We start from the raw sequence: 18,233 nt of genomic DNA on the forward strand, positions 1-18,233 counted from the left end.
CATGCACATATGAACTGCAGCCTCACCATTGGTAACCTACAGTGAATTGTTAAATTGTCCTAATAGCCCCAGTGAATATTTTGCCATTGTTTCCCCACTAGGGCATCAGCTAGAAACATTTATATGAATGTTTTTTAGAGATTTTTTCATGCAGAAAATGGGGTGTATGTAAATTCTCAGGTGCAAACTGCAGCATATTTCTTTATTATATCTTGCCTTTTTTCCTCTCAAAGAACTCAATGTAATTCTCGTATTCTCAATCTTATCTTCAAAACAACAACCTTGTGGGGTAGGTTGGGCTGAGAGTCTGTGACAGACCAAAGTCACCCAGTGAGTTCCATGGCTGACCAGGGGCTGGAACTTGAATCACCTGAGTCCAAGTCCAGTCCTCTTAACCACTGTATCACCCTGGCACTGAGGTTTCTTTCCCCAGAGAAAGGCAAGGGGAACCCCTCATGTGTTAATTTGGGGGGAAATGTGCAAAGTAAAAAGGATGAAATGAGGTGGAAGACCACCATGTAAGCCACCTTGGGTTCTTGTTAAAGGAAAAAGGAAGAATATCAATGTAATAAATATAATCTTGATAGGAAAAAGAAAACAAGCATCCTCAGCATTTTTGGAGACTGTTCAGTTCAACAAGAAATGTAAAGGTGTATATTAGGGATCGAGGATAAACAGCCAATGATTACTGTTGGGAGGGAGTTAGTGTAGAAAGGGTCTCGTAATATTCTACTGCAAATTGATCAGTGGTCCAATGTTTACTAGCAAGGAACTTTTTAAAAAGCAAGTTCAAACATGTGTGATTCTTTTCAATTAACATTTTGCAAAGATTTTAAATTAGGAATATTGTATTGAATTCTGACTTAACAAGCCATATTGTGCTGACTTCTGATTTGAGTCAATATGATTTACTTTTTGTGTTTGGGAACTATCAGGCCATTGGCAACAGGTGAGTAGCAGTCATATATCTTTGTGAATTTCACTGTGGTATAACTCCATGTACGTGGTTCTAGTATTAAGTAACGTACTGGGAGATGGTGATTCCTCTGCATTTGGTATTAGTGTAAAATCTGATGCCTTCTGGTGATAAATTTTACAGTATTATCAGAATGAACAGTGTGAACAACTTTAAACACTCCTTGAAACAGATGAAAGGTTTTTTGCCATTGTATTATTTCCCTTTTATAATGTGATACATAAATACATGTTTCAGATTAACAATTGATGGGGTTTTCTGACTTTAATCTTAAGTGAGGATTTTTTAAAGTTAATTATTTCTTGCCAAAATGGATGATGGAATCTCTTATTTCTTGTTTATCAGATTGTTTAGTGTAATTTTGGAACAATTAACCAAAGAAGCAGAAGGTGGTAGCCATTCGGGTGGTAAACCAGGTGGTTTTGATGTAAAAGCCCTAAGAGCCTTTCGTGTGTTGCGACCTCTCCGGCTTGTATCAGGAGTGCCCAGTAAGTTAATTTCTAATTATTTTATGCAGGGGGAGCAAGTGACAAGTCTGAATGGTGGGTGGAATGCAGGTTAGAAGGTTATGAGAGGCAGAACCAAAGGGTCACAAGAAGCGCACTGGTCTTTGAATCCCAGCAGTCAGCAAACCATACCCCAGAAAGAGAAAACTGAGCCCCAAAACATGCCAAGAAGGTTTGGTAGGGAAGTCCCTCAGCCTCACAAAGTTCCCCTTTGGACCCACAATTTCCTTTTCTAGCAACAGCTCCTATTCCACAGAGAGTCAAGTGACTCTAAAATGATGAGTAGGAGGAGAGAAACTAGACAGCTGTAATAACAATGATAAGGATAATAATCAGCATAAGATGTAATATTCTCAGAGCCACACAGGAAAACCAACTTTGAAACACAGGAACACGTTCTAAGTGCATCCAAAACTTCATGCCTTTATAAAGCTATCACAAAGAATCCAGCAGAACATGCCCATTCAGAAGCAGCACTTTACAAAATTCTAGATTATGCCTGTCTCACAAGAAGACTGGATTGCTTAGTGTAAAGTGTGGGATTCCGTTTGCCTGTGAAAAGGATGATGATTATGTCCCTTGAGAAGCCAGCAGGAACTTTGAAAAGCATATAAGCTGTCCATCACACATACACACAGCCATGCCCTTCAGTCACATCCTGAAGCCCCCACGCACACACCCTAGAGCATACACACTCATGCATAAAGACACACAAACCCCAAAACATAAGCACACCCCAGAGCATGGACACACAGGAAGAAAAGCACCAGTGTGAACAAATGCAAACCTAGAGCATGCACACAGCTCCAGAGCATATACATGTATGCGCACATACAGCCCCCTTCAAAGGTTCGACAGGAACGTTCTAGTAACAGAGCTGGAGCTGCTGGACTTGAGTTCCTGCTCTGTCCTTGTGAAGGCAGACTGCTGCACACACACTGCCTGCAGAACACCTCCCCCCCACCCAGAATGACACTCTCTCTTGCAGATCAAAGAATTCCTTCTGATTGCCAAGCTCAACCTAGCAGTCTGAGCTGAGCCCTTTTTCCTTAAGGCATATTGAGGGGTACTAGCACTGCCTGGTGCTGGGTGCCAGGCAAACTCCAAAGCCTTTCTTCTCCATGGCTTTCTCATCAATACAATGATTAGAGGCTTAATCCAATACATCTGGAAGGTGTCAGGGTAGGGAAAGCCGCCCTAATCTATGAATTAGGTGTCACATGGCATGATACTTTAACAAGGCAGTTGCTTCCGAAAACGTCTTTTGCATGCATAGTCCTGTCTTTACTGTTTAGTAAAACCTCTCAGTTCTGACATCAGAGTATTCTATGCTTTCTTTGCTGTTTGCTCCACATCGTTGGCTGCTACTGCTGGATTGTGTGGAAACATGGATAAGTTGCTCTAGAACCTGGAAAAGGGACAGACAGAGCTAAACACATGGTTGCTGGTTTTGGTGACAGTCATGCACTTAATATGATTTTCTATGGCTCTGTGGTGTCAGTGGAATTATTCCATCAGGAAATCAAATAAGTGAAATATGATCACATCGATCTATGGGTCACTTTAGAGCTGTCCTTATTACTCCCATTAACTTTGATAACAGTTTAGCACAGAGCAGATAATATGGCACTTGTGGATAAAGGGTGCCGTAGAATATCTTTCTGGGTTCCTATATAACTGCCTTACCCTTCCTGCTTTTAATACCCATTCTTTAACAAATAACAAAGTCTCCCTGGATACTTGAATCACTGCAAAGTGAGGGCCTATAGCTAGCTGATCATAAGAGTGCCTTGGGAAAAGCAGAAAAGGAAGGGGGTTGCAGGTTGATACTTTTCTCTGCAGCGTATATGTTTTGTGGTAGTGCCTGGGACAGTCTCTCAAATTCCTGGTTGTAGCCACAGGGCCCAGAAGGTTTCTTACCCCTGATGTTGTGTCACACTTCTGTACCAGTTGCTTTCAAACTTTCTAGCTTCTGGGAACTATATCTATCAATATCTATCTGCCGGGGCCCTGTGCATCTTCCACAACTATTGGCAACATAGCAGATTCCAAGGTGCAAGGGAGGAAATGTGCTTAGTAATCAGGTGATGACGATTGATCCTGATGGCTGGTACAGGCATCCATATTCGTGAAGTGAGGTTGCACCACAGAAGTCACCAAATACTGCCTTGCTTTGTCTCTGTCATGCAAGGAAAGATTGGTATTAGTGGACATTTTGTTGATCATTTGTGCTTTCTGCAAACAAGATATCCAAGCCTCATAAGCTTCTAAGGAGCCCACAGGAATCCTGGGGAAATAGTGTGCAAACCATTGCTCTAAAGAAGGAAAGATGGACTGCTAAAACTGGGAAGGCTAGTAAAGCAAGCAGTTCAGGAAAATGACAAGTGGATTTGCATATAATCCTTTCTGTATCATTGCCATTCATCACTGCCTTTTTTGGATGATGCTTTGGATTGAATGAAGCCTCTCTCCCGCTCATCTCTTGCATTTAACATTTGATCCAGAAGCAAGGTCATAATGCTGTGTTTATTAGACCATAATCTGTTGCCATGGAAATGATGGTAATTGGTACAGATTTAGCAAAATTACTTGAATGGAGGATCAAGCAATTGCTGGAAATAAGCCACGAGTTGGGAGAAAGCCTTTTGGTCAGATGCAAAACTCTCACTGCTGGCAGACAGATACCTCTAATTTTGTGTGTGCACTTCTCTCAAGCCAACCAAGAGCTGGCTGCTTATCTTAAAGATATATTACATGATAACATAATGTTTTAAAAGAGCAGCTTGTTGTATCATTGTGCTCACAAGCACTGTACCTAATGCTCATTCAAACAGTTTTGTATAATGCCAGGGACAAGAACCTCACCAGCATTCAAGTAGTCTAGGGGTGGCAGGCTGAGCGCATGTGTGTGGAGTTCCAAATTTTGCAGGATTGTAATTCCTTCCGGTTATCTAAAATTATATATAAATGCCAGGTGCCAGTCTTCCGCGAATCATTTCTTTTAACTTGGATAGCTGTGTGTGTATTAGTTTTGGGGTCTCTGAAAAAAGGCTTATGTGGTTTCTACATACTCGGGGGCTCTCTAGATACTCAGAAGTATACAAGGTTTCTGACAAGGAAAAGGTAATGGGCATTTCTGCCACTACAAATTATGTAGATGCTCAGTTTGTGTGTAATGACAACCTATGGGTTGTTGGGGCTCTGCAGGAATGCATGTACATTCTTTTCTGTTCACTCACCACTTTGCATCTGGTTTAGAAAACACCTCAAGAAACTTTGCTGTTGAACATATGAACCTGGAACTCTGGATTGTTGAGGGAGGAACAAGCCAGTGTTTTGATCCATGGCTTGCTGCTAGTTCTTAGGGTGTTTCCCCCTCAACAAGCTAGAGTTCCAGGTCACATGCTATGCTGAACAGTCTAGGAACTGGGCACTCCTGGCTTTTATTCTGAACCTAGACATCAAGCAGAGCTAGTGAGTGGGCAGTGCACTTGCTCCTTCCAGCTTGGCCCAGACAGATATTAAAGACACAGTCCTATGCAAGTTTAGACAGAAAACTTTTCTGTTTACACATACATAGAATGTGTCCTAAATTAATTAACCATTAATTACTCATTGTGTGCTAACCAAGCCAAGGACTACTGAAAATATATCTTTGCTAATAAGTCCTCTGAATTATGACTTATTTTATATCACTTAGAAATGCTTTTACTATAAAAAATCTGTAAATAGTGTTATTTATAACATGGTTATAACAGCATTTCTAAATCCCACAAAATGGCTTGCTAATATCCTGTGAGCTTTGGGATGTATGAACTGCTGAGGTGTCAGTTAAGAGAGGGAAAAATACAAGCTTGATGTAGGGAAATGGATGAAATTAACCTGCTCAAGCTTACAAAAACAAGCATTCTGGACAGGTGGTTGCATGTGGGAAGTTGGGGGGAAGGTGTGCCATTAGGTTGAATTTCCTTTCTGCAGTAGTATACAGGAATGTTTCAGAAAAAGAAAGAAGAAAAGATTTGCTATTTCTTATCCTTCAAACACTCACTGTATAGTTATAAAATATTCAGGTCCTGGGCTACCAGATGAGAGTAGTCTTGTGATGCATTCTTAAAGCCTCAGAAACTTCTTAATACCTAGTCTGGTATTGTCTAGTCTGGCAAACCATGATTTTCCAGGGTATTATCTGGATCCTGCATAATAATGGTGCAATATCTGATCCTTTTAACACAGCAAGGAAGGGCTTCAGGGGATTAGGAAACAAAAAGAACTGTCCCTTTTCTTTCCCTCTCTTCAACCCTCACCTGGTCCCACAGCTCTGAACAGGAGTACAAGGTACTATTTCAGGCTGGACCATTGCTCCTGGATACTGAACAAGGCCATTCCTCTTAAGAACTGAGGATACATCTCAGCATTTGCAGGACCACTTGTTAATTTCTTACATAAGAGCAAGCATATTTGGATGGAGTTCTGAATCAGAGCTCTGCATTTTAAGAGCACTAAGCTTTAAGGACTTTCTGAAACAGCTCTTCCCTTTGACAATATTTCCAAAAATGTGTGAGCTGAGACAACCAAGGTTAGATTTTTGCTTTTCCCCCAAGATAATGACCTTCTGTTTGCCCTCATGTATTATCTATTTCTAATTACATGGCTCTAAAATGAAATATATCAGTTTTTCTCTGTGTACATTTTGTTTGTTACAGGTTTACAGGTTGTCCTGAACTCCATTATAAAAGCCATGGTACCCTTGCTCCATATTGCCCTTTTGGTATTGTTTGTAATCATAATCTATGCCATTATAGGATTGGAACTTTTTATTGGAAAAATGCACAAATCATGTTTCTTTGAAGATTCAGGTAAGTGAAGAAACTGTTACTATATAACTGGAACAGAATTGTTGCATCTTAAATCAAGGCTTGAAAAAAAATGGCCATCCCCCTTCCATGCATCAATCCTATTAAAGATCTTGGAAATCTTAGTTAATATTGACTTCTTTTTAAGAATTCAGAATTAATCCAAGGCATTCTTAGTTCTTCAGGATTTAAATGTGTTATTGTATTTTTTAGATGTTTACATTGCGACTGGCTTTAAGTATGGATTTATATAGTAGTTGTAAACTTAAAATAGAAGCATAATATAAAACTTAATATTAACTTTACGAACAGCTCAGACAGCTTCTGCTATTGGGTTGTATAGAAATCTATGAAAATTACATAAAATGAAACAAAAAGTAGTCAAAACTGGATTGCAGATTATACAGAAGGAGAAAAAAATGGTACTCTTGAGTTTTGGTGTAAGATGCAAAATGGAACGTATATGTATCACCATTCATAAGATCTAAGAATTCAAGGGTACCTACTTCATGCTAGGAAGGTAGAAATATGCATCAGTTTCACTGCCACCTTTCTTGTTTCATTTCAGTTATGAACTCAGCCTGATTTCCAATATTACAGGGAAGTTACAACTTTCTTATGCTGACCGCATGTTAATACCCTGATAATTGTTTTACAAAATTGTAGCTAATTAGTCAGGATTTAATCATAGCATAGGCTTTCTACAACTTCCTGTTGCCAAGCATAGGTGGCAATAAACAGATAATTTATAGAAACACGGGTGAACTAGAAATGTTGTAGGGCATCCCAAATCTAAACACTAGTGTGACTCAGCAGATCTAGGCAGCAACTACAGTAAACTAAATTTACACTAACTAGGAAGCTGATAATTTCAAACCTATTCAAAATTCATTCATATTATTCACGTTTCACAGAACAGCTCTTTGAATCATTCTCGTAGGTTCAATAGAAAAGTGAAATCTACTGCCTTAGATGTTGGGTGTCACTAATACATAGTACTGTGATATTGTATAAGAAGATGTGCAATATATTAAACTGTGTTGTATGAGAAGTCTAAGCCGATGCCAGTTGCATGTTAATGGAAAGAGTATTGCACAAACAGGATACCATGCCATGGTACCCTGCGCAGGGTCTTTTCCCAGCTGTTGTATTCTGACTAGAAGGCCCGTTGAGATGAGCCTCCTTTGCAAATACACCATGATAGCTGGAGCTGTTTAGGCAGGAGGAAATGTATAAGCTTGGCAAATTCAAGTCAAAGGAATGAAACCATTTATACACTGGGCACTGTTCTTCATTGAGAGATGCTGGTCAACTTATATTCATTTTGTTAGATTGGACAGGGGCATATTTTATGACCCTTTATCGCACAATGTATTATGATTGTTTATATAATGTTGTTCCATTTCACACTAAGGTTGTGGTACTGTACCAGTTCTGTGTATTGCTTGAATTGGCCCTAAAACTGCTGTTTAAATTGTTCCTATAATTCAATAGATGTTGAACTGTGCATCTACCAGGTTTAGACCCAATAAACAGATACATGTTCAGCAAAGTTGGCAATAATTTCTGGATTTTGCCGAGCTGATACAATTACAGAAATTACAGTAATTGACTGCATTCATGTACAGTTGAGCTAACATTAACATTTGCCCAGGACTGAGGACCCCTTACAAGGCTGATGAAATGTCATGGCTGCTCAAATGCAGGGAAAACAGCCTGTGTGAACTTGTCCTCAAAGTCTTTCTGGGTCAAGCTTTAATGTTCAGTTATTGCACATATATGAGCATTCTGGAAGGTTGTGATCACTAGGATGTCTTTCTTAAAGTGAGTTGTTGAAGATGTCTCACTCTGATATGTCTTCGATCCATTTTTAGAGATCTTAGCGGAAGATGATCCTGCACCTTGTGCATTCTCAGGGAGTGGACGTCAGTGTTTCATGAATGGCACTGAATGTAAGGGTGGTTGGCCTGGACCAAATGGAGGCATAACCAACTTTGATAATTTTGGCTATGCAATGTTAACTGTGTTCCAGTGTATAACCATGGAAGGCTGGACTGATGTGCTCTATTGGGTAAGTAACTAGAAACCCTTTTCATGTATTTGGAAACAGTAAACCATGTGTAAAGGAAAGCTGCTCTGTCTCGATGTATTCTGCCATTCACATAAGCCTCTGTGACTGCTCCACTGAATTGAACACACTTGAGTTGTTTTTCCAGGTACAGGATTTTCCCGGATTCCTCCAATTAACAGGTCACACTGAAATGTGTTCTGTTGTTTATGTTAAAGCAAATTTCACGTGAACAATTTGAATCTTGTGTTTATATGCTTTCAAATAACATGTTGTGCATATATTTCCAGTATTGTGATTTTTATAAAGCCACATTTAGCATTTTTACATTATTCTTTTTATTTGCAGTTCCATATCAGCATGCTGTCAGATGGAGTTCGTTCTTTAGAGTTTGGCAGACATGGAACTTATGAAGTATAATGAAAATACTTATTTCTGGGAAACAAGCCACTCTGCAACCCATGGCTTGTTTTATGGACGTTGTACCTACAAAGCATTGTCTTGTTGTCAAAAACAAGTCACCCAACCCTATCTTAGATACAGGGAAGTGGTGAACAAGTCCCTCAGCATGAAGAGCAAAAACTTCTTGCCAACCTTACCAAACTTGTCACTTTAACCGTGACCTTGTTTATGGTCTTGTGGCATGTTTTCTATTTTACCCCTTTTTATTTTGGAGGTTGTTTTGCACCATCTCTGAAGTGACAGCCACTGATAGTCTTTCAGAGAGCCCAAGTGGCACATTGGAATGACTGCCATTGGTTTGCCATAATTTTTGTGTATATGTCCAAGATTTCTTTAAATGTTTGGGGGATTTTAAAAATTATTTTGGTTAGATTTTCAGAGTTGCAGAGATATACAACTCCAGCTCTCCCAAATGTGTAGACTTGTCTCATTAGTACTCTGGGTGGTGTCAGCGCAAGAACATGCCATTAATGGTTATTGACAGAGCAAGGCTACAGATACCTAATTTGTTGCTGCATTTCTCATTTGATAGTTGAAAGCTGTCAAGTGAGAAATGAAGTTGCAAGAGGAGCTTTGCTGGCAAAAAGCGATTGCATGTGGACCATTCACTTTCCAGTAAGATCCTCTAGGTTGTTTTCTTTGGATCAGACTGTTCCCACTGTCCCCAAGCTTTTCCAACTGTTCTCGAGACTCTGGGCACTAGGGAAAGTGGAAAGGTGCAAGCCACTGAATTTAAGGAAGCACAAAATTTTGACCGCTGTTAAAATTGAGGTCTCTTTTTCAAATGAGGTTTTTTAATAGTGCCATCAGGGGTTTTGACAGGAACATATGCAGATTTGGAGAGGGCTATCACTCTCTAAAGTGATATTCTAAAGATTACAAAAAGTGGAAAGAAATGGTGAAAGGGATAAAAATCTGCAGCATCTTCAAAGGAGGTCATAGCAGATAGAGGAGACATGATGGGTCTTGTCATGGAATCTCTTGGGATCTTTCAAGAGGACAAAGGAAGTGGGTGGCCAACCCACTGTGGATCTAATCATCTATTGGGCACATTGTGAGTTGCTATCTGTACAACCCACACTTCATAGTTTATTCACAGGATGGTTCATGCAAACACAACCATTATAAAGACGTGATAGTTAGCAGTGCAAATTTAAATTATGTCTCCAGTTTTTTTTAATAAAAAAGTTTTAAACCTTAATTTATTTCTACTGCTGAGTTCATACTAAGCATATGAATTTCTAGTGCACATTCATTGCTATTAAAGCACACATTCCTAAGGACATAATCTGTTGAGCAAGTTCCATTGAAAACATTGAGATTAATAAATATGCTTACAGTCAATTGGTACCTTGAAAAGCAGTTTGTGTCTTAATCAAAGTTATGGGGACTAATGATATTATCAGCTCCATTTTGCATCACAATATGTTAGGCTTACAGAACAGATGGGGGAACATATTGCCATGTAAATGTTGGGCTATATGTCCTAAATACTGACCATATTGAGTGTGCCTGATGAGAACTGTAGTCCAGCAACATCTGGAGGACCTCATATTTCCCACACTAATCTTAAGCTAATTTTATTATATAGCCAAGTAATAGGAACTCTGCCAGAGTTTTATGCAGAACATCAATGATATAATTGTATGCATATGTAGAAAGACATAGGTCCCACTGTGTGCAGAGTAACTCTAGGAAACTGGTTGTTCAATTCCTGTATAAAGCATGCATCTGATCCAAAGTTGGACAACTATTATGATAGACAGTGAAGATCCAAAAAGTACCATAGAGTTACCTTTTGTCATTGTGTTAGAGCAGGCACCTATGCCAGTTCAATTACATTGGGTGACAAAGGCAATGTGGGCGAATGCTGTCCTCAAGAAATTAACTTCAGGGCCATTTTAAAAGCCACTGATCACTGCACAACATGGCCTAGGCTGCTTTCAGGGAAACGGTCACAGCACTGAAAACAATGGGCTGATTTATGGAAGCTATATCCATAATGGAGGTAAGGGATTAGGCTGCCAAACATAGTAGCAGTAGCATGGAATTCCACCTTTTGATGGATGACTTGCCAGAGTGACACAGATACAGGAAATTATGGCAGAGCTGTGGATTCAAACTTCAAGTGCTATCTTAGCCATTCTGTACATTCTGTACTATTATATGTAGTAAAGTATAGTGCAGATAGCAAACTCATTCTTTTAATTTGATGCAATGCACATTCAAAAGAGATCCATATTCACCAAATTATTACTTTAATAGGCATCGAGGGGATCTAGAACCCCTTCAGTTTATCTGAGACTGCTGTAATGGTACTGATGCAAAATATATTTACTGCTGTTGGGCACATGCTAATGAATGCACTGCAGTTTTCACTGTGTGGAAAACACACAAATTAAATTGTGGGAAAAACAGTAGTTGAAAAAAGGATGTGTGTGTAGAGGGGTAGGGAATGCCCCTTTAAAAAGGGGCATTTCTCATTCATTTCTTATGGGCAAGTGTGAAGGAAAGTGGAAATTTTTAAAGGGCAGGGGAAATCAACATTTTCTTTTGCTTCTTCACAGAAAATCATGGAGAAGGAGATGGGGAAGGGAACAGAACAGGAGGAGGCTAGGGTGTTGTTTGGAACATTTCCACTGCTGAATTAATCAAACAGAACAATAACTAAAGTAGCTATTTTACTAGTTTTGTTAATATTTTCATTATTAGGTCTCCCATGTATAGACTGACTTCACCATCTGTTCGACTATCTCTGCAAAACATTGCATCTGAGAAGGCAGGCATCATTCTCAGTAGCTCACACTGAGTTACAGGAAACAGTGCAAATGGGCTACAATCTGGGTCACAGAGGAAAGCATACAGAATCCTTAGTTCAGTTTAGAGCTCACCCCATTTACTTGTTGCAATGTATACATATTTAGACTCTTCGGTGGTTTACAAGCAGAGCCAGGAAACAGTTATATGAATTGCTGCACATGTTTTCAAGAGCAGTGGCAACCAGCAACTTTAAAGGTAGACACTTCTGGGGTTTGTGAAGGATAGATTTTCCAGATAGTTATTATGCTACTGGAGGTAGTAGAACAACAATAACAATGCTAAACATTTATGCAGCCCCCCATATGACATTCGCTATCAGCCACGTAAATGGAAATGATACTATTGGTTTTCATATTCAGCCAAAAAACCCCAATAATAATTAATTTCATTTTTGTCCATCCAAAATCCTAAATATGGAAGAAATGTTCAGCCATCCCTTGAGGAGCTACAGAGGACGGTTGGGGGAAGAGGCACAGAGAGGGAGAGCATTGTAGGTACTTTACACTTTGTCTTCAGATATACAGATAGCAATATCAGAGGAAATATAAATATTAAGCCCACAGCTTAGAAGAGAACATTGACACATGCTGATTAAACGTCAGCATTTCTAATGAACAGTGTATAATGCTGAACTCCCCTGGGGAGACATGATTTTAAACTGCTTTACAAGAAAAACTGACCGTAACAGAATAGAACCTAATCTACTCTGACATGAATCCTGGTAACTTAGGTTATCATGCACCTAATAGAGAATGTCAGAGGAGCACGGAACTCTTCTCTTGTAAGAAATCACTATCTCCCTTCTTAAACACAGAAAAAGATACCTTGCTTCTGATGCCTTTTTCCTACAACAAAGAGGCTTTGTACAGTCTGTATTGACTGCATGCCACCTACGTGAACACTGCTTATTTGAAAGAGTCCAGGTATTTTGTGGCCACTCTGCTTTTGACAGGCTTAAACATTTGATTGCTAAAACTTCAGTGGCTGCAGAACCCATTACAGAGACTCTTCGTACACAAGGCCCTGTGGCACAGTGACGGTTGGATGGGCAAGCGACCTAGTATAACCTCCATCAGAGTGGACTGTGTTTCTCAGCTTCTTCCTTACTAATCTCATTCTCACTGTACTTTGATGACAATCAAAAGTGAGGCCTTGTGATGTGAAAAGTGAGAGCTCTGGGTGACTTATCACTGAGCACAGGTTAATGAACATTTCCTATTAATTTCATTGGCCTGTAATAGGTATGCAAGAAAGAGAATATGAAGCAATCTACCAAAGAGGCAGAAAGACTAGTATATTATGGGGTGTTAGGGGAGAGCAAAAGTGAACCGTTAAGTAGAGTTACCATATAGTGCTATGACTGGCATGCTGATCCTTCAGTAGCTTCCAAGAAATGCACTAAGGCTTATTGTGGACCATTATGAATCTTTGTTTATTCAAGCCACTGCAGCTGTTTGCACTTTGAACAAGGCCTGTGTCTCATGCCGAGAGCTCTCAATATAGTTTAATCAATGGTTAGCTGACTCTAATAAATTGCAGGCTCCCAAAGTTCAATAGGTAACTGGGTAATCTGATCGGTGTGTTTGTCTATAATAGTTTGTCACTATGCCTTTATGATATATTTAGAAACAAATCTCACACTTAATTGCTTAAGGCTTTTTATGAATGATTTATAGACCTTAATGTAATAAATGGGTGACAATTAAAATAGTGCCTAAGTACAGCAGATGTCATCACAATACTGGGATAGCATAATTGATTAGGAATATTACAAAAGTCAATCTGATTTCTGGATTCAAAATCTAGCTGGCTGCATGATACTTGATGGAAGACCGTCAGTGTATGATAAGCTCATTATGCTTGCCAGGTGATTAATGGTTTCTGCTTTTACTCTGCAGAATTGCAAGTTTCTATAGACTTGTGCTTCTTCAGATTTGGACTGTAGGGTATATCAGGGAAGTGGTAATTAGATGGCACAGAAAGCTGCCAATTCTCCACCCTTTCCTGGAAATACGTGATGTGACATCACTGAATTGTGGGCTGATCTCCATTACAATGTTGAAGCAATGTTTAAGGGTTAAAAAACCTTTGCCATGTGTCATGGCCCCTATCTTATGTTAAGAACATAGGGCCAGGGCAAGTGTCTGTCTAGTCCAGCATTCTGTTCAGGCAGTGCCCTACCTGTTGCCCACAGGAAACTCACAAGCATGACAGGAGTGCGAGAGCACCTTCCTACCCATGTTCCTCCAGAACTGATACACACAGCCATACTATTGCCTCCAATACTGGGGTTGGCATAAAGCCATCTTGACTAGATACCTCCTCCTGATACCTGAATTTCTCCAGTCCCCTTTTAAATTGGTGCCGTCAGTGCATCTTGTGGGATTCCATAGTACTATGCAAAGAAGGCCTCCTTTTTATCTTTCCTGAATATCTCACCATTCCACTTTATGGAATGACCTTGGGCTGTGGTATTACAAGAGAGGGAGAAAAATGTCTAACTATTCATTTTCTCCACGTTGTGCATATTTTGGTGCACTTTTGTTGTGTTTTCCCTTCCTCACCTTTTTTTCTGTATCAAACAATCCAAGATGTTGCAATGTTTCCTCACAGGGAAGTTATTCCTTCCCTAGCAGCTCTTTTTTGCACGTTTTCCAACATCTGCAATATTCTTTTTAGGTGTGGTGGTAAGAACTGTACATAATATTCTAAGTGTGATCACACCATAGATTTGCCTAAGCGCAACATGAACCTGGATGCTGTATTCTCAATTCCATTCCTAATTATTCCTAGCATGAAATTTTCCTTACTTAAAGAAGCTGAACATTGGGTCAGCAATTTCTTTGAGCCGCTCAGCATATCCTCAAGTTCCCTTTCTTGATCAGTCATTGCTATCTCAAGAGCCATCTTCCTACACTTGAAGCTTGATGTTTTGCCCCAACTTGCCTCTGAACCACATTTGCTATTTTGTCTGTTCATGCATATAGAAAGATGTCTTTAAAGTTACTAAGAATCCCTTTTTTAAAAACCTCTTCTATTTTGGATCCTCCCTACAAGTGCTATTGAAAGAGAGAATGTACAAGTACACATTTCCAAACTGCATGTTTAATTGTAACAGTCCTTTTGCTCTTATATTATCAGCTGCTGGAGTTGTGTGTGAGAGAAACATACACATAATGTGATAGAAGGAGAAACTAGGATGCCAGTAAATCCTGTTTAATGGTGAATAAACTGCGTACTGGAACATACAATCCATTTGTTCCTGCTTTGTTTTTTCCTGCTACAATGGCCACTGCTCCATTTCTGGGCTTACAGAATTTCTCCTCTTACAAGCCAGCATTCTAAGTTTGGAATCCTGGCTCGTAAGTGGAGTGACAAGCCAGGAGCCCTAGTGCAGACAACATACTAAACAAATTATTCCCAGTTTATTAGTTATACTAGGGCTTAGTAGGCAACTTTGAGAGGTCTGGGGACCATTTCCATTACCGGGTCCCTTCAGGATGTACTTTAGAGCCCACTTTCTTCCTCTTGAAGGAACTGAAGCTTGCAAGTTCCTCTTTCCATTTTATCCTCACAACAACTACCCTGTGAGGTAGGTTAGTTTGGGAGCCTGTTACCGATTCAAAGTCACCCAGTGAACTTCATGGCTGAGGTGAGACTAGAACCCAGTTCACCTAATTAAGCACTCTAAACCATTATGCCACAATGGCTGTTCAGTTAGGGGGCAGAAGGAGCTGTGGTGGGCAGCAGTTGGGGCTGCACTTTGCCCACCCCTCACTAAGGAGAGGAGGACAACACAAGTGAACTGCATGCAGGCTTCGAATTCTTTGTTAAAATAGTCATTACTACCTGTCGTCATAAAGAGGAGAGAAAGAGACATAAAATGTGTCAATGCCGTAATTCTTGTATTATCTATTTCCTTCCTCATAGCACTTAATATTGGGTATAGATGGGAAAGCACTCAGTCTGCTTGAATTCTGAAACCCGAAAGGAAGAAGGAAGAAGTTAGGACAGTTCTGCCTAGCTGATTCACTGTTGTTAAGCTATTGGATTCAAAAAGCATTCTCTTTAAAAACAGCTTGATATCTGATCTCTGAAAGGCTGGAGCAAGGCCTTTGAAATCAGCAAGGTTTCAAGAAACTGGCTGTCATCCTCAGGAGAGGGAGAAGAGCTGGTCAGCACACTTTGAAGTCTCCGTTGTAGAGTTAGTTGATCTACTGTGTGGACATCAAAGCCTGCTGAAACAGCTCATGCTGTTTCAGAAAACTGATTTCCAAAACTAGTCTAGATGTCAGTGAAAGTGCCAATGATTCAAATGTCAGTTAAAATATTATGTATGAAAGGTATGTCATTTTCTTCCAATGAAGGGTCATTAAATTAGAATATGATGGAGAAATACCACAATCCTATAGATGTCAAATATAAATGGGGAGAAATGAAATGAAATGAAAATGGGAGAAATGAATGGTCAAGTCTAAAACAAAGCCCCCAAATCAAACTAGTGCATATGGAGCAACTGTGGAAAACACAAATAGATAATGACAAATGCTTGAGAAACTGAAGATGAGATCCTTCCAGAGCAGGGACTATAAATGGAATGAAGTGACAAATAAAGTAATTATATCTGCAATCCTGCAATATTTTAAAAGGGGGAAATTCTTTAATAGTCGCACTACTTTAAATAAATGCTAGAGCTGCATATATAGTAGGAATCCTTCACTGTAGTTTGATAACCTTAATGACCAGTATTGATAACCATAATGACCTAATAGAGGCACAGCAGGGTTCTATACTGTGGAATAAAATAGCTGTAATATGTAGTAAAAGATGATGCTGAGCTTTAAAAATAGACAAAATTGTGTTGCCACCAAGAAAGAGAAGTGTGTAAACTGTGATGTTACAAACATTATCCAGTAGGTGCCCATGTCTGGTTCAGACATGTGTTCCACATCAAGTCCAAATATATTGCCTTCTATCTGGTAAAAGATCAACTATTTCCTGAAACAAAATACTATAGCTTAGCTATTGTGAAAATATCACAGAATTACTCTTAAGAAATGACATATAATATCCTGCTATAAATAACAATTACAAATTTATTGGACAACAAAACTATAATCTGAAAGTCTTGTGGTACACTCAACATTAAACATATTTGTTTCATTTCAGTGTCTTTTATCTTGCTTCATGTGCATGTTTTAGTAGTATATAGTGATACACAGAAAATAGGGCAGCTTAAATAAGCTGTGGACACTTCAGATTTAAATAACAACATTCTGTTAAATATTTTTTTCACCTTGTTGTGTTCTTCCTCCTTTGCAAGAGCTACAGCAGGAAATGTAAGAAAGGCTTAAACTAACATGGAGTTTCTTTCTTGACTCTTGAGTCTTTTAAATTGCACTTGAACATTTTTATATATGAGAAATGTTCACAGAATCCATATACTGTGCTCTAATGCTTTTTTGTGTGTTCAATTGGAGTGCAAATGAAATGTGGCCAGTGCTGAATTCCACTTTCTCTCTCTCTATCTGATCATTACTATGGAGAATGTGGTGAGGGAGACATTTTAATTCCCCTCCCATAATGCTAGCACCCAAAGGGGTCATCCCTTGAAGAAGATTAGTGAGAGATTCAGGACAGCTAAAAGGAAGTACTTCTTCATGTACCACATAGTTAGAGTAGTTGGAATTCACTTACATGCATACATGCAGAAAAATTAGAAAGGGTCCAGAGGAGGGCAACAAAAATGAATCAGGTATGGAAACACTGCCCTATGAGAGACTGAGAGAACTTGGTACATTCAGCCTTGAGAAGAGATGATGCAGTGGAGGTGGGGGTGGGGTTGATATCATTCTATAAGTACCAGACTGTAGGACATGGAATAATCAACAACCCAGATTCAGGCTAGATATCAGGATGTTTCTTCACTGTCAGAGCAATACGACAGTGGAACCAGTTGCCCAGAGAAGTCATGGGCTCTCCCACACTGGAGACATTCTGAGTGGGATGGTGTAAATTCATGTCCTGCAACAGCAGAGGGTTGAAACTGGTGGCGTTCTTGGCCCCTTCCAACTCTACTATTCTGTGATTCTGTGAGATGTAGTGATGGCCAAACCAACTCTAAAAGGGAACTGGACAAACTCATGATGGAGAAGGCTGTAAGTCTGTACTTGGTTTGATGGACGTTCACTAACTCTTGCATGAGAAGCTGTGTGCCTGGGTATAGATGTTGCTGCAGGACATAGGCAGAAGAATACTATTGTACTTGTGTCTTGCTAGAAGGTTTCCCATGGGCAGCTGGTTAACCACTGTGTGCACAGAATGCTGGACTGGATGGACACTTTTTAATGTTCTTATCACTTGCATTACTCTCATTTGTGTGCATTGTTCATGCACCAACTGTTCACATTACAAATGAAAGTAAACTGATTCTATAAGATCATCTTATTTCTTACAGATGAATGATGCTATGGGATTTGAATTGCCATGGGTGTATTTTGTCAGTCTCGTCATCTTTGGGTCATTTTTCGTTCTAAATCTTGTTCTTG

At 39.5% G+C, this 18,233-nt stretch overlaps 1 protein-coding gene across 1 annotated transcript in view; it reads left to right on the forward strand.

Moving 5' to 3' along the window:
- Nucleotides 1-18,233, forward strand: part of CACNA1D (calcium voltage-gated channel subunit alpha1 D) — a 240,186-nt gene that overhangs the window by 92,040 nt on the left and 129,913 nt on the right. The window contains exons 4-6 of the mRNA XM_044451181.1: nt 1,322-1,464; nt 6,186-6,338; nt 8,210-8,406. Coding sequence (XP_044307116.1) covers nt 1,322-1,464; nt 6,186-6,338; nt 8,210-8,406 — 493 coding nt within the window. The remainder of the gene's footprint in view (nt 1-1,321; nt 1,465-6,185; nt 6,339-8,209; nt 8,407-18,233) is intronic.

The sequence above is a fragment of the Varanus komodoensis genome, unplaced genomic scaffold (assembly GCF_004798865.1).
Source record: "Varanus komodoensis strain SLA01 unplaced genomic scaffold, ASM479886v1 scaffold6_2, whole genome shotgun sequence".
NCBI classification, from domain to species: Eukaryota; Metazoa; Chordata; class Lepidosauria; order Squamata; family Varanidae; genus Varanus; species Varanus komodoensis.